This window comes from Podarcis cretensis (assembly GCF_951804945.1).
Source record: "Podarcis cretensis genome assembly, chromosome: Z".
In the NCBI taxonomy this organism is placed as follows: Eukaryota; Metazoa; Chordata; class Lepidosauria; order Squamata; family Lacertidae; genus Podarcis; species Podarcis cretensis.
Genome location: NC_137184.1, coordinates 26041147 through 26066164, shown reverse-complemented (window position 1 = coordinate 26066164; position 25018 = coordinate 26041147). Strand labels below are relative to the sequence as shown.

The 25018-nt window shown below is 42.9% G+C and overlaps 1 protein-coding gene and 1 long non-coding RNA gene across 8 annotated transcripts in view; one reads left to right on the top strand and one right to left on the bottom strand.

Moving 5' to 3' along the window:
* LOC307207723 overlaps window positions 1-2216 on the top strand; it is a 33136-nt gene extending 30920 nt beyond the window's left edge. Inside the window, exon 3 of the long non-coding RNA XR_013834798.1 lies at window positions 235-2216. This is a non-coding gene — a long non-coding RNA (uncharacterized lncRNA). The remainder of the gene's footprint in view (window positions 1-234) is intronic.
* GAB3 (GRB2 associated binding protein 3) overlaps window positions 1-25018 on the bottom strand; it is a 98709-nt gene that overhangs the window by 15736 nt on the left and 57955 nt on the right. For 6 of the 7 annotated variants that reach the window (XM_079961704.1, XM_079961701.1, XM_079961707.1 and 3 more), the window contains exons 2-4: window positions 16033-16336; window positions 6539-6755; window positions 2239-2711 (exon numbers count right to left, since the gene is read on the bottom strand). In XM_079961704.1, the coding sequence (XP_079817830.1) occupies window positions 2239-2711; window positions 6539-6755; window positions 16033-16336 (994 nt within the window). Of the gene's footprint in view, window positions 1-2238; window positions 2712-6538; window positions 6756-16032; window positions 16337-17731; window positions 17891-25018 lie in introns of those variants that run through there. The other variant, XM_079961706.1, reaches the window with a different exon arrangement.

Here is a 25018-nt window from a genome sequence, read left to right as displayed (position 1 = left end):
TGTTTCTGGGCCCAATTCAATATCCTCACACTAGTATTTAAAGCCCTAAACAATTTAGGCCCCAAACATCTGAGAGACCCCCTCCTTCTCCTACAGGCCATTGTAGGATGTTGAGATCAGCTCAGGGGGCCCTCTGGGTAGTTCTGCCATTCTCAGAAGTTCAGGGTGGTAGCAGCTTGGGAGAGCAAATTGTCTGTGACTGCCCCTAATTTGTGGCATTCCCTCCTTAAATAGGTGTTTCTGGCACCTTCAATATATAGCTGTTGGCGAATGCAGCAGCCACACATCTTTATCCTGGCCTTTGACACCAGAGAAGAATGTTTTCAAGAGCCACCCTATTCCTGTGACTATTCCTGTGACTGTCATTTGTTTTAACAGCTTTTAACACTGACAGCAGCCACGAAATTAAAAGACGCCTGCTTCTTGGGAGAAAAGCAATGACAAACCTAGACAGCATCTTAAAAAGCAGAGACATCACCTTGCCAACAAAGGTCCATATAGTAAAAGCTATGGTTTTCCCAGTAGTGATGTATGGAAGTGAAAGCTGGACCATAAAGAAGGCTGATCGCCGAAGAATTGATGCTTTTGAATTATGGTGCTGGAGGAGACTCTTGAGAGTCCCATGGACTGCAAGAAGATCAAACCTATCCACTCTTAAGGAAATCAGCCCTGAGTGCTCACTGGAAGGACAGATCCTGAAGCTGAGGCTCCAATACTTTGGCCACCTCATGAGAAGAGAAGACTCCCTGGAAAAGACCCTGATGCAGGGAAAGATGGAGGGCACACGGAGAAGGGGACGACAGAGGACGAGATGGTTGGACAGTGTTCTCGAAGCTACCAGCATGAGTCTGACCAAACTGCGGGAGGCAGTGGAAGACAGGAGTGCCTGGCGTGCTCTGGTCCATGGGGTCATGAAGAGTCGGACATGACTAAACGACTGAAGAACAAACAACACTGATTTTTAATTTATTATAACCCTCACTTGGATCTGCTGGTGAAGGGCAGGGTAAGGACGAGGAGGACGAGGAGGACTTCACTTACCCTTCCTTTCAAAATGTGAATGGCCATACTAATTAAAATGTTCCTATGGTCAATTGTCTTGTCCAGCTTTTGCCTCCCTGATATTTTCCAGATGTTTCAGATTACAGCTCATAGGAACGAGTACAGCCTCCTTATTCTGCTGTTTCAACTTGGTTATCAGTCTTCTTTACTTAAGCACAGGGAGTGTGTTCATTCAACAGAATGTTCATTTCCTCACTTATTTAAGATAAAACACTCACACAATCTCAGTTTTTCCAAAGTTAAAAAACTGTTCTGGAGTGGCCCTGTGACAGACATCACAGGGAGCAAACCAATCAATATGGCTTACGGTCAGTTACAGTTGCAAGCTTGTTTCATTTATCTGAGACATTTGTACCCGCAACCATTTCAATAAAATTCCAAGGTTAGCTTACAAAATGTAAATGCAGTTTGAAAAGGTACAAACAATGTAAAACAACAACAACCAGAATAAGAATAGTAACATCACCAAGAGCAGCATAAAATACAAACACACAACCCTCCCTTCAAAACCAGCAAAGATGAAAGACATCAAAACAATAATCAGCACCAGAAAAATTAAGAAGTCTTCCTTCACTAAGCACTATAGCAGCAGTAGGTCCTAACTCACTAGTTGAAGACCAGTCCTACGAATAGGGATTGGGGTGGGGAGGATTTAGTTCAATCTGCATTTAAAGCCGAATTTATCAAATTCAGAATTTCCAGAGCAATAGGAGAACCAAAACTAAGCCACCCTTCAAAATCTGAACTTCTCCCATGTTTGCAATGTGATGCAGTTCTCCAACCAAACAACGTTAAGGGCAACTGTGTGTAAAAATGATAGTATTCATCAAAATAACACACAAAAATGCATTAGGATAAGAGAAATTGCTTCCAAAAATGTGCGCATCAGTCAAAATTGCAGACAAAAATGCGTTTTTTAGGATAAATATGTACCTAAACGCTGAAGAATTTTCAGGAGGATTTTTTTGACAGCAACAACAACAAAAATTCATGAGTTGCTACAGAAACGTGGAGAACTGAATTTAAGATGGGAAAAACAAGAAACCTAGAGAACTCAAACTGATAATTCCTTCCATTCCCAGCTATGGCGTAAGGGTGGAAATTATACAAACCAGGGACGGTCAAATGAGCTCAGGAAGGCCAACTCTTAACAAACAAGACCATTCACATCCTTACCTCTCCAACTTCTCATGCTGTCCAATCCAGACAAGGAGATTCTCCTTGGCACCAATGCCCCTTGAGCACACGAGATCCCAACGTGTCCATTCTGAAGGGCCCCACTGGATGGCTCTTCAACCCGTTTGTCTGTGAAGTGGGTTGGCTTAGGAGGCCTTGGTGGTGGTGTATTACCCAGAACATCAAGTTCAGTAATGCCATAGGAAAGAGCACTCGGGCTTTTATCAACCATTAAGGTTGGTGTCAAGGGAGGTCCTGAAAGTGGGGAGGAAGAGGAGAAATCACTAGAAGGGGGACCGCTTGAATCTGCATTCTTGAGAAGAGCCCCATGACCCATTGCCTGGGGCATCTCTTGCAGCAGGATGCCAGAAGGCTGTAGATAAAGTGAGGGCTGAGATGCCACAAAGTCAACAAAGACATCGTCTGATGAAGTCTGCTCCAGGGATCGGTCAGAATTGGACCAGCTGTGGCACCTGAAAGGAAAAGAAAAGAAAACTAGTACAGGTGTTACTTATGTTGCAGAACACAGGAACAGTGGTGACCAGTGCCCACTGGCCACTGGTAAGGTGGAAGGAAGGAAGAGCAGCAACAATCAACGAAAAGCAAAGCCACTCCGTGACTGGTTGAAAGTAAGAATGCAGTCAGCTGGGTGTAGGTTGGGTGACGGTAAACTGAGATTGGTGAGGCAGTGCCCTATTTTCCCTACCATGGGATAGGAAGTTGCCTTACCTAGCTCAGTACTGCCTCATTATATAGTTTCCATCGTTTGCTGCAGACATACCATTATATTTGCGTGATGTTTGTGAGACTGCTTGTATTGTTGGATGTACATTTATCTGGTTTGGTTTCAATGTTTTACTGGATTTTATAGGATACTAATATGAATACTAATACTATTTTTATTATTTATATGCCACCCATCTGCATGGGTTGCCCAGCCGCTCTGGGCAGCTTCCAGAAAAAGATAAAAACACAATAAAATATCAAACATTTAAAACTTCTCTATATAGGGCTGCCTTTAGATGGCTTCTAAAAGTCATACACTAATTTATCTCCTTGACATCCGATGAGAAGGCATTCCACAGGACAGGTGCCACTACTGAGAAGGCCCTCTGCCTGGTTCCCTGTAACTTAGCTTCTCGTAGTGAGGGAACCGCCAGAAGGCCCTTGGAGCTGGACCTCAGTGTCCGGGCTGAATAATGGGAGTGGAGATGCTCCTTCACGTTGTAACCCACCCAGGGACCTTGTGGTGAAGCGCAGGTAAGAAATCTCTTAACTAAGCAAACCAGTGAATATGAGAAAGGGGGAAAATGTGCTTTTGCTTTCCTTCTTCCTGATTTGTTCAGGGAGGATGAGGGTTTTTTAAATACAAAAAATGTAAAGAGGACACATGCCCTAATTCTTCCCAGGATATTTAGTGTAAAATGGGGCTTGAGCAGCCCAATTTAATCTTCTTGTGCTCATCTTCATTCCACTCTTCCCTCTTTTTTCCAACCAATACTTCAAATTATGATTAAATTATTTTGGTTAGTGTGCATGTTTTTTGTGTTTTTTAAAATATTCTATTTTAGTCCACATTCACAGCATACATTGAAAGTGCTGTGATACCACTTTAATAATTCTGGATTCCCTCAAAGATTCATGGAAACTGACATATGTTATGGGTGCTGAGAGTTCTTAGGAGGCCCCTATTCACCTCACAGAGCAAAAATTCTCAAGAGTTCCATGGGAAGAGGGATTTGATTGTTAAACCACATATTGCGGTTTTGCTCCAAAGAGAATAGCATCTCTTGGGAATGAATGGGAAAAACTGCTTTGGAACTTCATCAAGCAATCTGAAATTTATGTTTCTGACATGCCTTTGGATATATATGCTAATTGTGGTTCTTGTCTGATGAATGATTATGGAATTCACTGTTGATGTTGATAACAAAAAATTAAGTTGCATAGTTGACTTGTTGGTTCTGCCCCACCCCCACCCCAAATGTCATTGCAATCTAGATGGACATGAGGGATGCACATTCTTATCTTGTCAAAATCTCCAAATACTGCTTTAAACATCCCATTCCCACTGCTGGATAGCTCTGCATTCTGTTTAGTTTGAGGTGGTTGGTGGAATATGAGGTCAATTCTGAGAATAACAACCCTATTTCATTTCCAGAATTTGCTGAAAAACATGGTATGAACATTTTTAATATAGTGATTTCATACTTGCCTGGTGGGGAGTGGAAGGATTTGCTTTTCATCCCACAAGTTTTTGTTTAATTTTTACTTTCCTCTAAACAGTATCAGAGTTAAAGGACAACAAAATACTTAGTTTTGTTTTAGCCTTTGTGCTAAAACTGAGGCATCGGCTCTCATTGATTTACTTAACTCTCACTACCATTGAAATAATTGTGATTCCAGAGTGCTTAATTTTGCTTTGTGTCCTAAATTATCCCCCACCCCTTTATTCTATTCATTCCTACCTTGCCTTTCCAGGAAAGCTTTTAGGACAAGCCATTTGGGAGAACATTTTGTTGACTGCAATATAGAGGAGTAATTTTATTTGTAGGGGCAATTATGTTGTTCTCTTGTGGATGCATTTGTGGTACTCATGTTATTGTTACAGCCATCGTTGAAAACAAAGTAGATATTGACTTGAAGAGGCACTCTGGAGGGCTTTTTCGGTTTCAAAATATTCAGCATCTGATTGCCGTTTTAAGCACAAAGAAGAAATTTGGGGATTATAGGTCAGGTTGACTTTTAAGGCTTCCTGCATTTTTCTTTCAGTGGAAACGTGGGTAGCTCTCTCCCCACCAAAGCAAGAACAGAATGTGATGAGGGAGCCGGAAGGGTAGGACTGTTCTTTCTTTTGGGAAAATTTACAACTGGAATAAGGAACCTGTGCCTCCTAAGCTAGCTTAATGCCCTCAGGTGTAGAGGGCCCTGTCTCATTGCCATTGTGGAATTTTACTTCAACTACCAACCTAGGTGACAAGCAGGAGAAGAAATGGGGAATTACAGGCACTTTTAGCTGGTTCCTAGGATTCTCACACCCCTCTACACACTTCTTGAGCACTTTTACTGATTGGAATATGTCCTCTAACTGAGAAGCCTTTCCCATGCCTGGATGGAGAGATGTGTATGTTGTGCGTGCGTGTGTTGTACAAAGTCACATCTATTGCTTGCTTCAGTGTTGGCCACTCCCACTTTCGCCTCTGGCCATGCCCACCACTGGCATACCCAAGTATGGATTGGGCAAGACTGACTGCAAACCTTAAGAGCCGTTGCCAGCCATGTTGAGAGTATTGAGTTATATGGTCCAATGGTCCAATGGTAAGACCATTTCCTAGAATTATAAAAACAGAAGCGGCTATCTAGGCTGTGTATACCCATGCATTTAAATCACATTACTCCCCCCACCACAAAATCCTGGTACCTGTAGTTTGTTAAAGGTGCTGGCAATTGTAGCCCTGGGAGGAGTAAACTACGCTTCCTATGAATCTTTTCTAGGGAAGCAGAATGAGCTAGAAGTGCATGGTGTGTATGCAGCCCTGGATTTCCCGCACCCTTACTAAAATGAAGAAAGAGCTGCACGTACAATGGGTCTGGTCCATCGGCCTATGAAAAACATTCTGAAAAATACTTAGCAATGCAACCATGTGGAGAAATATTAACATCAACTTGACAGAGTTGGCCCTACGATGCAAAGGGAGGCAGCTACCTAAGGCCTCAGATGCTGAAAGGCAGAGAGCAGACAGAGCTATGTGCCACATAGCTTACCCTGTGCCTCCTAAGCTAGCTTTATGCCCTCAGGTGTGGAGGGCTCTGTGTCATTGCCATGGCTGAATCTTACTTCAGCCACCAACCTAGGTGGCATTCCCTTCATACAATCAAAGCACTATGATAACACAATCATGGCTTCCCTCAAAGAATTTTGGGAGCTGTAGCTCTGTGAGGGGAATAGGGATCTCAGCACTCTTAATGAACTACAGCTCCCAGAATGGGGGAGGTTGTGACTGTTTAAAGTGGCACCATAGAGCTTTAAATATAAGGTTTACATATGACCACAATTTATGAGCTTACGTACTTCTATGTGCTAAGTCCCCTTAGACCCAAACTTCCTTTGGGAATAACCCTGTTTTGCCCCCCAAAACTGAAAGGCACTCAGCCTTCCGCACTGGCCTCCAGATGTTCTGGACCACAACTCACAGCAGCCCCAGCCAGGACACGGTTGCTAATGGGAGTTGTACTTGAGCAACATCTGGAAGGCCACAAGGTTGGAGGAAGGTTGTATCAGGGAGAGTTATGGTGATACCTGACATGACTGAGTTTTCCGGTCTCACAGTTCGATAAGAACAGATAGTCAGGAAGGAAGACAGACTCTGACTCGCTTGCTGTCTCCTCTGCAGCAGAAGCATCCGCAGCAGCTTGGTCAGCCAAAAGGGAAGGGTCTGCAACCCTCAAGGCGTGGGCAGAGGCGGCTGGTGAAGGTTGCGGGGAAGTGGTGGTGTGGGAGAGGCTGTCTCCGGAATCTGTGACAAAGGAAAGAAAAGGTTATAAGTTGACGGTGCTTGTCAGGAAGTCAGTTTGGCCTTGATCCTGTAAGGGGCTTGATTCTTTCCAAGGAGTGCAGTGAAGGATTTGTGGCCTATACTAATTTCTTCATTGTTTACCTTCTGTCCGTCCAGGGTTGTTGGAACAAAGAGTAAATCTACAGTACTGAGGAAGATGAGGTCAGCACTGGAAGAAAGCCTATGTGCTGTGGCCAAATTGGACTGAAACAATCAGTACTGGTGTATACCTGGGTTTCTGTTGTTTTCTTCAGGGCCAACATTTAAAAGGAGGTTATAAATAATCTCGACTTAAAAGAAAACTTAATTTAAGGGACGTGTTCACAACATGGATAAAATGGAATGTTTTCAATAGCTTTTTAAAACAGTTTTTTACTGATAATGTTATTCTTTTCTTTACGTAAATCATTTTGAGTTTTTAAAGGGTTTTTCTTTTACAATCAAGCAGTGTGTGTGTGTGTGTGTGTGTGTGTGTGTGTGTGTATCACACAGCTGTATTTATAATCAACCAATGGACTCATACAGTTGCAGCATTTGGAAGCCCATGCAGAATTTCAACACATTTTGGTGGAGTGGGGTGGGAGAGAGAGATGGGCCTTGGAGAATACTAGGTTTGGGGTGTTTATTATTATCACAAATGAACTTTGAGTTGATGGGGATTTTATTAATGCCAAAAAGATACTACAGCAAAAAAAAAAAAGAAGAAGAAGAAGAAGAAGATAAGCCAGCTATAATATTTTAGGCTGGTGTTAAAGGATAACATGGCTATCCACTTGGGTAGCATTCTGCAGGACTCCTTAAAGTCCCTCAAATATCAGAAGCCTACTTAAGGAAGGGCTTTCAATGTGGTTGCCTCTATTCTGTGGAACAGCATCCCTTTTGAGATACAACAGACAGCCATTATCTGCATTTTCCTAAAACAACTGGAGACATTTTGGTTTCGACAGGCTTTTCCAGCTGGATGAAAATGCTGGGTGTCTTTTTGTATGGTATTTAAACTTAGCTTCAGATGTTGTTGTTTTTTTTTTGGGGGGGGGGGTTTAAGAACTGCTTCAGAAACTATTTCTGCTTTCTTATTATTCTGATTGACTGATTATTTAATTTCCAAATAATTTCAAGATGCATGTAAATTGCCTGATGACATATATGTAAAAGGCAATTCACAAATAAAATAATATTTCACACTGTGCATTTTTTGCTCTATGTATTATTCTAACAATTAAAAAAAAGTTATAAAAAGGCTGCTTCCCCAACCTGTGCGGAGGGTGGTAAGAATATACTCAGACAGCCCCCTCCAAGCCCCTAATATGGCCCATACCACCGCCACTGCTTAAACAGCAGTATGCAACGCAGTCTTGACAACAACAACAACAACAACAACAACAACAACAACAACAACAATTATTGATATTTAAAGTCACATATTTCCATTACGGATAGCCACTAAGTGTTTACATTAAAGAGAAGCTCAGCTTCCCTAACCCATAAACAGTTATCTGGGAAACGAGGCCAAGATATTATCTAACGCAACATTTCCAAGAAGCAAAGTGTTTATACTGCGGGAAGACAAACTGTAGTCTACAAAATGTACAGCCAAACACTTCCCACAGACAGGTGTTCTGCATGGTCCTTTTCAAACCACCTGAGAAACACAGAGGCGGTAAGACAAGCCAGCCCCTCCCAGCCTCTGCGTGGATAAGTGGAATTTGCAATTTAAAAGAGGGATGGGGTAGAATGGAGGGGTACAGAAAACAAAAAATGGGGAGCCAGACTGGACTGGTATCAACTCATGGGGTGGGACCACTATTCAGTGACAGAACACCTGTGTTGCATGCAGATGATTCCAGCTTCAACCGCCAGCATCACCAGGAAGGGCTGGGAAAGACTGCCAGACTGAAACCCTGGAGAGCTGCTGCCAGTCAGTGTAGACAATACTAAGCTAGATGGATCAATGGTCTGACTCACTATAAGGCAGCTTCCTATCTTCCAAAAAAGGGGCAAGGGAACAAAATATTTGTTCAAGTTGCAAAATCAGGTTGCCTTTCTCCATAAGACCAGCAGATGGCAGCATTTTTGTTCTACAGCCAAGCAGTTCCATCAAGATTGATCTGTTCTTAGGATACCACTTTTGTGTATTTACTACCCGGCAAGGTGTCATTCTAAAGCCTTTGCAAGATCTACATCTATTTCTATAAACAGCCACACACTCAAGTGCATGCTTATTGATTAAAGCAAAGGAAAACTCATGCATGCATTTACATTATGTCTACAATGAAAGCCTACACATTTTAGAAAAGCCACTTAAATCTTACTGTTAAATGAGTCATGGACTAATTTGGAACACAAACAGCTTTTCAGATACAGAGTTCATCTGATGCATAGAAATGGGCAGTGCTGCTGCCAGCAATGCTGCTTCCAAAAAGGTTGCAAGATCAATATTCTAAACTATCGGGGTTACTGCTAAAGGGAGATGGGTGTTGTGTCCTCCGGAAGTGCCTTCTTGTCTGGCAATGCCACTGCCATTCTTGCAGAATCAGCTTAACTAGAAAGTGTTGGAAGTCCTCGCTGCACCTTAAAGTGGCATTTGAACAAGTATGTAAAAGAATTTGCAGATGATGCTACGGTGTAATTAATGACACACTGGATAAAATGGCCTCTATTTTGCAAAATCAATCTTCCTGCACATGTCCCAGGCCAAATCTGGCATGAAAGGTCACATATTCTGGGACAAGAACTCATACCACCAGAAACTGGTGCAGTTAGAGCCAGACTAGAAGGCCTAGGTACCCACCTTACCCAAAGAGCCTGGGTGCCCTCCTCCCCAAGCAGCCAGAGGCTAGGGAACTGGCAGCACCAAATGGTCCTGCACCAGGAAGCATGGGCGTAGCCAGGACTTTTGTTTTGGGGGGGCAGAACTGATGTCATTGGTCAGTTAGTTAAGTATTTCTATTGTTTTACTTGGTCGGGGGGGGGGGGGACAGACAGCTGCCCCTACTGCCCCCCTTTGGCTATGCCCATGCCAGGAAGTGAAGTGCTGCTCACTGTCCCCAAGGCTGCAACTGTTCACCATTTTAAACTGAATCATTTCCCACCCCAGGGTGAGAGTGACGGCAGGCTCAGCCAATTGGACACCATATTTTGGGGGCGGGGGGATGGACCCAATAAGGATACCAGAGCAGCGAGGGGACAGCCATTCTCTAAATTGGTAATGGGGAGGGGGGCCATTTATTTATTTTATTTCATTGAATTGATGCACTGCTTGATTGCAAAATGTATATATATGTTTATATATAAATAAATAGGCTCATCGTGCTTCCCAACCGGCTGATAGAATAGCATCTTCAAAGGGATCAAGGTTGTTATCCGATTACTGGGGGCAGAGAGGGTAAAGTGAAGGGAAAAGGGGGTTTAAGCTACCATTCTGTGTGTGAGGGGGGAGGTCTGGTGTGGGGGGAGTTGATCTGCTGCTTTTCAGAGTGCAATGCTGCCTGTCACTGCCCTTTCATGCTCCAACATAGGAACTAGTAAGTAAACCAAAATAGTAACAACAAAACCATTAGATCTCCAATGATCTTACATTGAAAGGAAACCCAAAGCACCACCCTTGGAAAATCACACTGCTCAGGGAAGCAGGGAGCACGATGCAATATGTCTTCTGAATGACATATCATTGCTGGGCGTTTTGTGCATTGTGAGCTCTTTTTGCAATTACTGGAGGGAGGGGGCAGCACATCAATTAAAAATCTCTCCAACCTGTGCTCTCTCTTCAGGCGCTGGCCCGTTTGGGGAGTGCCGGAGGTAAGATGGATTTCATCCATCTGTTCCAACTGTCCTGGAGCCCTTGTTAATAGTGATAGGGTTTCTAATGGGCTGTGTGATCCTTGAAGATAAACCTCAGTGACATTCAGATAAAACTGGCAAGGCTAGAATCCAAATCTCTGGAGAGAACTCAGACTCAGGCAAATGAAGCTGCCCACTGAAGGGAAGAAACAAGAATCCCTCGATTTGCATAATTTATTGTAAGCCATTTTGCATCTCCCAGGGAAGCAGGTAGAAAACATCCTTTCCCAACCTGGCACCCTTCGGGTGTTTTGGACCACGACTCCCATCAGTTGTGATGGCAGGTGATGATGGGAGTTGTAATCCAAAACACCTGGACAGTATTGTGCTGAGTAGCGTGTGTGTGTGAGAGAGAGAGACAGTTATTTTACAATACTTGTATTCAGACCATTCAATTTTCTGCAAATGGTCTGAGCACATTTGCAGAAGCTAACACTGAAAATGGCTATGCTTATCTGAGGACCAATGTATACAAAATCACAGCAAACTGGAGTCTGGGATTAATGCAATGAGAAGTAGTTATCTTCCCAAACCATTCCGAGCCAGCAAATCCTCTCTACCCACCTCCCCTCTTTCACCTCCCTTCAACAAACCCCTTGCCTTAACATTCCATAGCCAAAGCCCGCCTTCCCCAATGTGGCATCCCCTCATTCAGGATGTTCTCCCTATCCCTAACCACTTGCACAGTCTGCTGTTGCTCTTGGAATAAACAAATAAATGAAAATTAAAACTGGTGATATATGATTCTTCAAGTATATAATCAACAGGGGCTGCCCCCCAGCTTACATTGCTCACCAACCCCACCCCTCAACCCTCTTGCCCAGTGGCGTAGCGTGGGGGGTGCAGGGGGGGCCGGCCGCACCGGGCGCAACATCTGGGGTTAGGGCAAATCCACGGGTTAGGGGGCGCAAATCCACGGGTTGGGGGCGCACATTACTTGCCTTGCCCCGGGTGCTGACAACCCACGCTACGCCACTGCTCTTGCCAATTCCCCACCCTGCCCCTTTACACCTCACCCAAAACCCTCACAGGTCTTTCAAACTCCCCATCCCATCGCAACTCCTCTGTGTGTCTCCATCCTTCCTTCATCCAAACTGCTGTTGTTTAAAATTGCCATTTTAAAATCTGGCTCTCTCCCACCCCCCACATCCCCTACCCTGTGATGTGGTACTCCAAATCCTCTAATGGTGGCTGCGTGATGACAGCCTTAAATTTTTATGTATATAGGAAGATAAAAACAGCACCCATACGATTGTGAACATAGATATTTAAACAGACAAAAAAAAAAAAAAAAAAAAAAACCACCAGAAGCAGGGAAGGAAAATCAGTGTTGGTTGTAAAGGGAGTGAGGCCATATGAAGAATAGAGCAAGCTCATATAGCAGGGATCAGCTAATGGGCTGTAAGTCTGGTCTCGGATTTATGTACATCTGGGGCAAGTGTTTTGAATGTATTCTGGAAGGGGTATTATATGCAAATGAGCACTCAAATTATGATAGAGTTTTGTTCGTTTGTTTGCTTGCTTTTTAAAAGCTTCTACTAACAAATGCTCCCAGTCTCTAAGGTCAACATTTTGGGGAAGGGGAAAGAAACTGGCAGATGCTCTACCATTGATCATCCATCCCTGAGGTGAGTTTACAGTGATTTCATTAGGAATCTCAAAGATTCTTACACCTGTCAGTAATGACCGCTCCCCACTTAAAACGGGGGGCGCCCTTTGCGGGGACGCGTGCAGCCCTGGATCTGGAGTGGCCCCATCAGCATAGGCTTTGCCTTCCCTCAGGTGGGATACCTGGAGGTCCCCGCCTACCCCAGTGAGTTGTCCAATCCCACCTGGGGGAAGCGTTGCCAGGGAAACCAGGCCAGGTAGGGGGAGGGATTACCTGCCCACACAATAGAGGGTGGATCTTAATTGTTAATCCTCACTTGGCTCCAGAGCTTCTCCCACCCTACCCACCCTCAGTTAATGTCTTCTTTTGCAGGTTAACTTTTCTTCATAGGTTTTGCAGGTTAACCTGTCTCCACAGGTATGCGGGCGCTGCTACGATAAGGTCGCTGTTAAAGGGCCGGAAAGGAATTTCCCTGCATTGGCAGGTTTCGCCTTTCCCGTAGCAAAACGTCACAACTTTGGCGGTATCAGGCCTTGGGCGGAATCCTTTAGTCCATCTTCCTCTTTGCGGTGGCGATACCAGGGTTTCCCGTTAAAGGGGTTTTTGAAGGGAGGCTTTGGCCGTACGCCGAAAGGTCGTCATTGCTCTCCCCGGCGGCGGCGGCGTAACGGGGGCGGCTATCTCTGCTTGAACATATGTTCTCCAGAGCCGGCCCATCCCCCCCACACACACTGGATAACCCTGATGCTCCCTAGGTCCCCGGCTGGGGACTAGGGAGGGAGAACGCCCAATGCCTGAGCCAAGGTCTACCCACATTTGAAATTTAATAAAGTTGTGGCCAATTTAATCCCATAGCACGTTGTCTAGAGTCGTTATTCCACATGACGGGGGGGACCACTCGGGATCTGGGGACTCCGCCTGTCCACGCAAATAAATTTTGACATGAACAGTTTAAGGCAACACAGATGCTCCAGATGCTGTTGGACTCCAGATGCTGTTGGACTTCCAACTTGCATCAGCCCCAGCCAGCATTGCTAATGGTCAGAAATAACGGGAGTTGTAGTCCCACAAAGTATTGAGGCATCACGTTGGGTATCCAAGGCTTAAGAGGCTGAACTGCTTAATGACGTGAAAGCAAACCCACTTTTCAAATGAGTGGCAAAGGAGTTCCTCTTTGAGAGCCTATAACTTGCTGGTGGAGTAAGTGTTAGATACTTTGGAGACAGAGGTGAGGCCAAGTCTTGCAGGAAGTTGAACTGTCAACATGGACATACCCAAGGAAGAAGTACCTTGTTCAGAAATCACAACCTTGAAACCATGGTCTGAGCAATGTGGGCTCACAAACACTTTCCGTCCTCTGTCTCCTTCACTTCCTTGCTTTTGATAACAAACTAGTTCTCTGGTGCCACACAAGATTACTAGATATTAAGACAACACCTTTTCCAATTATTTTACACGTTTCTCCTCCGAATACTTTAATGACCTTGTTTGCTTTTTGTACTCCAGTTGCTGGGTTTGTTTATGGATATTTGATGTTTTCCAGTTTCCAGTTTTGTATTTTGTTGACTATAGGCTGCTTTGAGGGCCGCTAAGGCGCAGGAAAGCAGCACATAGAGTAATTAGAGTCTGAAAGTTCCCCCTCCCAACAAATATTATACCCGAGGGAAAAGGATCAGGATCTTGTCAGCAGGTTGGATTCTGATCTCCCTGACCCAATACAGGCCATTTTTAGGGGCTCCTGTTCATTCCTTGGCAGCTATGGGCTACAGCCAATGTTAGTCCTATTCAAGAGTAGTCCCACTGAAATTAATGAACATGGCTAGCTTACATGCAGCTAATCCACAGCAAATGCACAATGTCTCTGAGAAACAGACAGCAAAAGTCACACAGAGTAAAGGGGCAGAAAGTTGATCTCCAAGGCTCAGAACTGGCAAGCACTAATTCCTCTGAGTACTCTCTCCAGCCCATTAGCAAATGCTCTTTGCAGGGAGAGCAAGTGAGAATACGAAAGTGTCCCTTTGGGCTGTGCCGACATCTGAAGCCAGGCTCCAAGGACAGAAGCCGGTGGCCTTCTGCACATTTTCCTAAGAGCCTAGTAATAAAATTGAGGTCCATTAAAGGCACATGGCAGCATCTGCAGACCATAAATTATGTATGTCCGTTTTCTATGGAGGGAGCAAAGAGATTCTATGTTTGTTCTCATTCTCCCCCCTCCCCCCTTCTCTTCCTCCTGCTCCCTGCTCGGCAATCAAGGCAGCAGTCTGCTTTCACCATCAGAATAAAGCTTTATTTGATAAGCTGAAACACTAATTGGGAAAAGAAAAATCACTGAAGCTTGCACATATGACTACAGAGCAAGATAGGAGAGTACATGATGTATATACTGGAGACCCTTGAAGTACCTCTGTTTTTATGATGCATAGGAAGCTACCAGACTCATAAACCTCTGGTCCATCCTGCCTGGACTACTGTAATGAACTGTATGTGAAGCTGCCCTTTAATACCATCCTGAGACTGCAGCTAGTGTAAAATGTGGCTGCCAGGTTGGAACAGCCCAATGGAACCATGTGTCACTCAGAGCACTGCACTGGCTGCCAATGAACTAATTCAAGGTATTAGCACTAGCACACAAGGTCCTGCATGGCTTGGGACTAAAGTACTTAAGGGAGCCCCTTCCCCAATATCATCCAGTTATACCTGCAACCACAGTGGGAATGGCTGTAACTCTGCTTTGCATGTATAAAGTCCCTGGTTCAATTCTCAGCATCTCCAGGTAGGGCTGGGAGAGTCCCCATCGGAAATCCTGAACCACTGATTATCAATGTAGACAATACTGAGCCACATGGACCATTGGTCCGAAATAGTATGAGGCAGTTTCATATGTTCCAGTGCTTCTTAAGGCAAAGATGGGGATACTGTGATCCGCCAAAAAGGTTGTTAGACTTCAGCTCCCATCAGCTTAGCCAGCACTGCCAATGGTCAAGCCTGATGGGAATTGTAGTCCTGCAAATATTCAGAGGGTTCCCCATCTCTTCCCTGTGGCATGCCTGCTACTCAGCAATTCTTTTGCCATGCAAATATACTGAGCTACAGCTATGTCGGCTGATAATATAAGCTGAGGATTCTAGCAACCCATCCCCTCAATCAATAAATACATTGGGCTAAATGCATCTGACGTTAAGCTGCGTCCTCAAAGTCTAAAAGCAAATTAAAGTGGTATATAGATTTGGTATGTTCCAGTGATAACATCAGAAAACTGGCTTTTAGTTTCCCCTTTTTTTCTTTTAAGGGACACTGAAACATTTCTCGTAATCAACAAGCCATCTGCAAGATGATTCATTCCCAGGCATACGGCATAAAAATGAAAGTGCACGCTGCAACTCTCTTGGAGAATTGTGACGGGAAAACCTGCCTCTTTAAAGGGAGTTCTCTCCCAAAACCGGTGCCTTCCAGAGGTTTTGAACTGGGGCTGATGGGATTTGTAGTTCAAAATATTTGGAGGACCCCAGGTTGCGAAAGCCTCTTTCAAGATTTTGGTGCTTGCTTCTCTAAATTTCAGACAAAAGCAGATATGTTTAAAAGTGGTTTTGGTCAGGGAAACTTTTACAAACGTGTTCCAAAATACAAGATTCAAAAAACTTGAGAGGTGGGGAGGAATGCCCCCTTCATAGGTATGCAAAATGCTTCAACATGGTCAGAGACTTTCTCCAACCAAGCTGTGATCCATTGAAGATATTAACAGTGAATGAACCACTTTTGCATGAGTTTGATCCGTCTTTCCATTCCTACCTGTTCCATCTTCCAAATGTCCGAAGTTGCAGATTTGGGTGATGTGGTGCACCCAAGCCTGCATTTCCTCCTCCGATTTGGCCACCAGGTAGAAGGTGCGGTAAGTCGTTTTCACAATGAAGACAAAGTTGTTCTGGAATTCTTTCTTGATGAAGCTCGAGCCCGAGTGCTTCACCACCTCACATTCATTCAGGTCGATCACCCGGATGGGTTTTTTGGAATGGCTGTTTCGGTAATACTCCAGGACATCAGGGTTTCCGCTCATTCGGCCCTGGCGCAACACGAACCAGCGCTTTCGCCAAGCCTGAGAAAAAAATAGCGAGAAGGATTGTTGGTGGTAATGTGTGTCTGCCAAAATAATTTAAATAGGAAAATATTCTGGAATTTCCCCCCTATACAGATGAGCATAATTTGCATCATTTACATCAGAAAAGATTAAAGGCTGCATCAGAAATTTCTTTTTAGTTATAAATAAAAACAAAGAAGGATCGAAAGAAAAAAGGAACATGTGAATAATAATGATAATACTCCTATCAACTCACATTAATGATACACTAACCACCAGTATTGTCCATCTTAAGTTAATATAAGACCTCCAGATGTCAAAATAGGTATCCACACAGAACTGATTTTTCCTCTCCGCACAAGACACATCATATGGGGACTTCTGCACAGGAAAAATGGCGGGCGTCACGGCAGCGAGCAGCTCCTGAAGCCAGCCAGAGCCAACTGCACTACCAGGCTAGCTCCGGGCTGCTGAGGCTGCCACTGCCATGTTTCTGAGGGACAGATTTGCAAATCTGAGGACATTCCGGGGAAGGAATTTGTCCAGGGACAGTCCCCAGGAACCGGGGACGTCTGGTAACCCTACCTCAGAAATGTGTGCAAACTGTAAATATGCAGGTTCCTATCACATATAGCATATGCTAACAATTGAAAAGGCCTGTTTTGTTTTGTTTCATTTTATTTCTGGATTTCCAGGTTTACAAACAACAACAAAGAAAACAATTAAGATATAATCAATAAATGCCCTTTGACTTCTCTCCTCCTTTTTTGTGGATCCTTATGCCAATATTTTCTCCTGCATCTCGTCTGTTACTCCAATTTTATCAAATCTTTAACTAATCCATAATTCAACTTTTAGCTACAAGTGTCATATTAGTCCTACTAATGATTTTACGTGTTTACAGTAGTTTTTTAAATACACTGTGTACTTTCCCCATTCCTTATTAAAATTTAAATCTTCCTGATTCCTAATTCTTCCAGTCAGTTTTGCTATTTCAGCACAGTCCATCAGTTTTATCTGCCATTCTTCCTTGGTAGGGACTATGTTTTCTTTCAATCTCTGAACTAACAAAGTCTGGGCAGCTGAATAGTCTCTTCAGGTCACAGGATTTCGGGAAATGGCTGTTATGTGGGATCATCAAGCAAAGAGAACCATGATTTTCAGAGAGAGGGGAGAGATATGTCTTTTGTGGGCTGTGCCCAGCCCAAATGAGCATCATCTCTCTCATCAACCCAAAGTTCTCTGTGATGGGCCAAACATTTGGAAAGGTTGCATCAACTTCACCACAGGGGAGGGTGGACTATGGACAACCCAGAACAGAGCCAACTCCAGGTTTGATGAAGCTCTCAGCAAAAGCTCCCTCAAATTTGCCCCCCCCTCCAATATCAGTGGCCTTGGTCCTATATTGGCTACCTTGCAGCAGGCAGCATTGACGCAGCAAGTCACTTCGGGAACTACAGTAGAATATAGTGCAAGCTTTGTGATGACAACGACAACAACAACAACTTATATGCAGCCAATCTGACTGGGGTGCCTCAGCTACTCTGGGCGACTTCTCGTAAATTATAAAACCACAGTAAAACATCGCACATTAAAAACTTCCCTATACTGTACAGGAATTACTGGGTTATCTGCATCCAGAAAAAAAAAAATTGTTTGCAAGAAAATACGGAAATGAATGCTAAACCTGTGCAAAATGCCCGGAAGTGGCTTTTACATCATTTGAAGGCTAAAATATAATGTGGAATTTAGCAGTTTGGGAAAAGTAATCAAAACAGAATAAACTGTGATGTGAATGCAGCCATTGTGCACACAGCCCCATTTCATCCTTGGGTGGGTTGAAGAACCTGCCAAAATCTAGGTGCTTGCCTTCAGATCACTTTTCAGGGGTCTGGTGAAGAAAAGGGTGAAAGTGAAAAAGGGCACTTCCGGGTTCCCGCGACATGGCAGACCGACCGCGGATATGACAGCTCTGTCAGATTTGGCGTCACGGAGCCTCTGGGAAGAGCACTTCCCAAAAATCTCCAAGAGGAGTACTAGGGTGTCTCGGGGTCCTGCTGTTCACAGAGGGCACCTTGGCATTGCCGGTCTCTGCTCTCCGTCCCGGAGAGGTGTGGAGAGTGGGGGGGAGGGGGGAGCCGAGTGAAAGCGACGGTGAACTAGGCACCATCGCAGCTCCGTGAGGCAAAAATCTTTGGGCTAACATTTCTTTAAAAAGCCAGAGGCATTTGGGGCATTTTAGGCAATGACATTCCGAAATTTAAGGTAAATTTTCCTATATGCCATGGCCACAGCTCGAACACCGGTAGCAATTAACTGGAAAGGGGAAAATGTTCTAACATTATCGGATTGGCAATGTAAATTACAGGAATTACAGGAATTGCAGAAATGACACAATTGCCCAACAGTTTGAGCGGTAATAAAAGACAAGTGTTTGTTCAAAAATGGAATAAATATAAGAGGTATCTACAAAATTATAACAGTGGTATAATGTCTATGGAAGCATTCGATTGACCCTCATCTAAAGTAACCCATAAGAAATAAGACAAATTGTTGTAAGAATGTATTAGAGAATATAGAATGAGTAAGCTAATAATGATAGGTACATTCATCATCAGAAAGATGATGCACCAGGAAATGATAGGAAGTCTAGTCTCATTTATTTTATGTTAGTAAAAAGATAAGAAAAAAGGGGGGAAGAGAAACAGCATAAATCTAAGTTAAGTTTAATTTCTGTAAACATATAGAAGATTATTTGTATATGGTTTTTGTTTATACGGTTCTGTTTATATTTTTGTTCATTCAAGCATGTGTACATTATCTATGTTATATACAAATTTCAATAAAGTGTTTGGAAAAAAAAAGAAAAAGGAAAAGGAAAACGAAAGGAAAGGAAAGGAAAGGAAAGGAAAAGGGGGGGAAAGAAAGAAAGTGCTGGTGAACTAGGCATCACCGCAGCTCTGTGAGGCAAAGCCTCTGATCCAGCCACCAGCGGTTACCATTCCAGCATATTGAAGCTGACTGCAAAGGTGAGGACTGCTTAATTTGATCGATTCGGCAAAAAAATGGGAGTGTTAAAAGGAAGTCTGCTCCTGTTCCTGGTGCTATGAGCACAAAATATATACAAGTGAAGTGTTGATGATGTTTACTTTGGGAGATAAGTTAACTAATGAACAATAAGGATTAAAAGATTCCACACAGCTTTCATTTATACAAATTCTCAATAATTTTTAAAACATCAAAACTGACTTGAATTCAATTTGAACCTGAATCTATCCTATGTTGTGACTGAACTTGACTGAAAATGGGGGTCAAACAGGAGAAGGATTGCAAGGTTATTTAATGGAAGAATACTACAAATTTCCTCTCTAGAAGGAAGATTGGACTGACTCTCTGAATCTACGCTACTTTTAGGAAAGAAATTTTTGATCTTTCAGAGTGCTGAAGACATCTAACCTAATGGAATTATAATTGTGGATTTATTTTATTAAAAGGTGTCAGCTGGTTAAAAATCAAGATTAAAAAAGAGGACTATAATATTCATTGCTAATATTGAACTAAATTAGACTTTAAAATAACATTAATATTATAGTTTTATTCATATTGGTAATTAAAAATCATTTTGATGGGAATATATAACCGTTAAAATCTGGTTTTGTGAGTAAAGTGGAAGGGGGTCGGAAAGAGGCTGGAAGTAATGGTTTTCTCTACTGAGTCTAGTGAAATGGCCTAATAAAGTACTGATAAAGCCAAAATAATACCTTCCTTGGTGGGAAAGGACTTTTTGTTTTGGAATTTAATCTTAGAGAGGAAGCTGGGAAACGGGGAGAGAATTGGCCCTCCTTCATCCCAAATTAGAAATGGCAGAAGAAAAAATCTCAATGTTGAAACAAACCAGCAGGGCCGTAAGACAAGAGAACATAAAATATGAATTATACGATTTGCTTTTGGAATTTAAAAGAGAACTGTTCGATCAGATAAAGGAAAATGTTGATAAGGCAGCTTCTCAAATTCGGGAAAATACTAATTTACTTTCAGAGGCTATGGGACAATTTAAAGAGGTGAATGTACAAACCACCAAGGTGGGAAAGGTTGAGGTGGGAGGTTCAAAGAAAATATGCAAGGGAAAGTAAAGGTGGTCCACGACAAAAATGGCACCTCATGTGAATTGATTTGGGAGGCTTTGACTGTGATGGAGACAAAACAGGAAGGGAGGGCAAAAGGTATGAGAGGCTACTGTATGTGGTGGCAATGTAAAGTTATTAAGAAGGCCTGGGAAGTGACATAAAAGATTTGAAGAGAATGTTGAAAATGATTTTTGTTAAAAAAAACAACAGATGCTATGATTTTGAAAGGTACAGGACTTAATGGATTTATTGAGTGAAAGACTCTGTCCCTGCATCTGAGAGTGGACGCCAGACCAAGACCAGCCCATCCCTATAGAAGGAAGAAGCCACCGCCAAAGAAGATAAAGAAGACTGGCAAAACAAATTAGTGAACTATGCAGGACATATTAGATAATTTGAAACCCAAGAAAGAAAAAGGACATTGATTTTTTTAAAAGGGGAAATGCATACTTTGCAAGCTTTGTGTATAGGCTTCTACATTAGTTTAACTTTTAAAAGGCACTTGTAACAAGATGAATAAGGTTTTAAAACTGGACTGTTAAGAATATACTATTTTATGGACGTGCATGAATAAGTATAAAATAATGGAACCAGGAGGGGGAGTGGAGGGAAGTCAATTAAGATTTATGGTTTAAATTTTTGATTGTGATGTGTATGTTTTTGGTTTTTTGTTATCATAAAATAAATTCTATCTAAAAAGGGGGGGGGGGAGAAAGAAAGCAAAAAGGGGTAGGTGTGAAACTAAGCAAAGTAATGATCAAGCTTCAAGTTCCTGCTACTCCCCACCCTGTCAGTCAAAGAGATTACTAAATTCATAATGTGCTCTAATGGTGCTTTTGCAGTAAATGACGGGAGCAGAAGCCTGCTATTACCACCTCAAAATGGATTTTCTTCTGTAATCGTTTTGTCTTAGTAAGAAGTCCCATAGATCCAGCTGGTGAATAAATGTAATTTATGAGGTTCACACGCAAGCAGATACAGTTATATTATTCCTACCATCAAATCTTTCAAGGCACATATTGAAGTGGGAAGGTCAAGTGAAATTTAGTTCAAACTCCTTCTCCCTTTTCAAAGTCTCTACTTCCAGAATGAGGCATCAAAATGGGCTGTGAAACGTCAGACTCTAGGTGAGGGGGCAGCTCTCTCACTGCCACACCATGAAGGGGTATTGAATTTAGTGGGATGAAGATCACCTTCTCCCCCCCCCCCCCCCAACAATGCCGTTTCAGGGCCTAATGCCAGCTACTGCCATTAAAAGCACCAACAGCAGCACCTGTGTCTGTTATGTTTATATGTTTCGTCTTAAAGGTTTCGTCATCTTGGACTAGGCCTACACATACGCAGCAGAAATGAATTGCTTTGTTGAGGAGGTGGTTGCACAGACTATACCACTTCACACTGAGGGGCAGCCTATGCCACTTTTGATATTCTTCCACATTAGAAAAACAACAACACAACCCTCCATGAAATTAAAAAAAGGAGAAATGTACAACTCCAGTACAACTGTTTGCTTTCTGTGATTGCCAACTATCTGCTACAACAGCTGATTCCAATTTAGTGGTAAAGGGCAGGTAAAAATATGAATAAATCTAAGTTATTGCAAAAAAAATTTTCTTTTTAAATAATGTTCAGTTTAAGAAGAACATTAAGGATAGCCCTGATGGTCCCTCAAATTCATAGTCATGTTCAGTGCCAACCAGATGTCTATGGGAAGTCTGCAAGCAAAACCTGAATACAACTGCAGTCTTGCAACCTGTGCTACCCAACAACTGGTCTTTAGAGGTATACTGCCTCTGACAGTGGAGACAGAACATAGCCATTGTGGCTAGTAGCCATGCATAGCCTATCCTCCATGAATTTGTCTACTTCTCTTTTTAAAGCCAAACAAGTTGGTGGCAATCACTAGCGAATTCCAGTTTAACTATGTGTTATGTGAAGAAGCTCTGTTGTCTGTTCTGAATCTTCCAACATTCAGCTTCACTGGATGGCCCAAAGTTCTCACATTATGAGAAAGGGAGAAAAACTAGTAACTGATAGCCTTACCCTTCATGAAAACATGGTTAGCAACTGACCAGTGTTTTGAACAACAGAATGAAGCCACTATATGTAACCCTTCAGGAGTCCTTGACAAGTAAGAGATGTGAATAACAAAGAGGAATTGGGAGAGATTTGATTAATCTGATTGGCATCAGCACAATGGAATCCACTGGGCAAATGGAAAATTTCAAATTTTATCTTCAGTGCAAGTAGGGGGAGAGACCTAGACTGTTTTGCCCTAAATGTCTTCTTTCTTTCCAAAAATAAGGGTGAATTATTGTCAAAGCAGCCCAAATAGGCATATCAATCTAAGCTTTCTTTAGCTGTCTGGGAGGAGAAGCATCGCATTTATTTTTGGATTCCTGGAAACAAGCTCCTAATTGCTTAGAGGCTCTGATACACACTTTATGTTTATATGCTTTCTGACGCTTGCTTTTATTAGCTTGAGAGAGTAGCCTTCCACAAAATGATTGCACCCTGGCTGAAGAGTCTCCATAAATCTATATTAATTTGCATCCATCCTTCATAAATGAAGAAATCCATTGCAAAAGCACCAGTGATTTTATTCCTGGTCCAATGCCCAGGGTGTAACCAGATATCTTTTTTATGCTTATCATCCCCACATTTTTCATTTATGGGGTCATCTACCATTAGCCAAACAACAGAGTTCTGACTAAAACACCAAATGCTCCCACAAACAGCTTGCAGTCTCTGCATCCACTGAATAAGGATCAGTTGTGAGGATGGGGCTGCCAACCTTTTGGGGCCATTGGGCACATTTCAAATTTGGAAAAGGTGCAATGGGAGCACACCAGTCACAAAATGATTGCCAGGTATAACACACAACACAATGGCAAGGTATAACACACAAAGGGCAAGGTATAACACACAACGGCTATTAAAGCTAAAGGAGCAGAAAGGGAGATAGGTTCACAAGATGGTCAGGCACCCTGGCCGCAAATCAATGGGGAAAAGGAACCTACATTAGCCACTGCCACACTTGTTCATAAAGAGAAGCTCCTTGCCCCTCTCCTCTGTTTATAGTGGAAGGAAGCATGGGTATCAAATCCTGGTATCCAATGAAAAGGGAGCATGTTTATTCTGCTCTTCGTGCTGTGGAGAAGCAATCAGACAACACAGCAACCAGGATAAACAGCAACCCTGGGTTATCATATTATCATAGAATTATAGAGTTGGAAGGAACCCCAATGGGCATCTAGTCCAACCTCCTGCAACGCAGGAATCTCAAGATGAACAAACACAGCAACCGACTTTCACAAGGAATCTTGTACATGTTGCATTTTGAATGGTCTTTTAACACATTCATGCCTGGCCTTGGAAACACAGTCTAACCTCTGGATTCTTCAGCATCTAACCTCTTGGATGCTTCAGCATCCAAGGATGGCTATTTTAAAATGCCTAGAAAAGGCATGAGTAGTTTTTTTCATTTTGTTTTTCTGAAAGGCTTATTGTTGACAGGATGTGGGGTACTTGGGGTAGAGTTGGGGCTTCTTAACATTTCAGACAAATGATTGAAAAAGAACGAGGCTGAAAATTACATCATATTTAAAAGTAACAGATGTGTTGGCCTATTAAAATAATAATAATTAGAAGTCGCTCACCTTACCCCAAGTTTTAAGATTCTAGAGCACAAAACTTTTGGGATGAAGATGCCCACAAGGAACAGGATTTTGCTAAAGGGCACAGAAAACCCCAGAGTTCAAGTTCTATAGCTGGGGTGGGAAACCTTGCCCACTAGGCCTCTCTACCTGGCCCTTGGGACTCTCCTTGGGTCATACCCTCCTAGAATATTTTTGCCTGGCTGAAAAGTGTCATTGTGCTCTGGTAATGACTCTTGCATGCCTAAATGGAGGATTGAGAGGGATGTATGTAGAAACCACTCTACTGTATATGAAAGCAAAACATTCACTGCTCTGACCACTTGGCGTACATGTGTTTCCCAGGTGGTCATCCATCCAGGTATTGACCAGATCACGGCCTGCTGACCTTCATCAAGGTGGCAGCCTCATGTGCCTCCAGACCACATCCTGGGATCATGAAGTTAGTCATGTTTCAATGGGTCTACTGTAAGCATGGCTGGATCCAACCTTCATCAATTTATTTTTCATAAGGTATAAAAATCTTCCCTTTCTTTGGCATTAAAAAGTATCACTGGGGAAAACACCTCCCTCTTTCCCACTCAACTGACACCCATCCATTACTAGCAAAGAGCATTGGCCTGAAACTGTCTTATTCTAGTTGTATGATGAATGTTTTATAGAAAAGCATACAGAGGCCGAAATTTTCAAAAACAGCAGGGAAGCTCCCATTTCTCCTTGCGCACACACAAAAGGAAAAGATAGCATTCATCTGTGGGTGGGGAGAAGAAGTGAAAATGCCACATGCTCAGAATAAAATCAGAGCCGAAAGAAATCTGTTTCCCCAAAACCACGCTCCCATCCCAAATTGCACATCCTAATCTATAGTGTCTATGTATATTTACGCTCCCAGGAACAGCTGCAAGTGGATGAGTCAT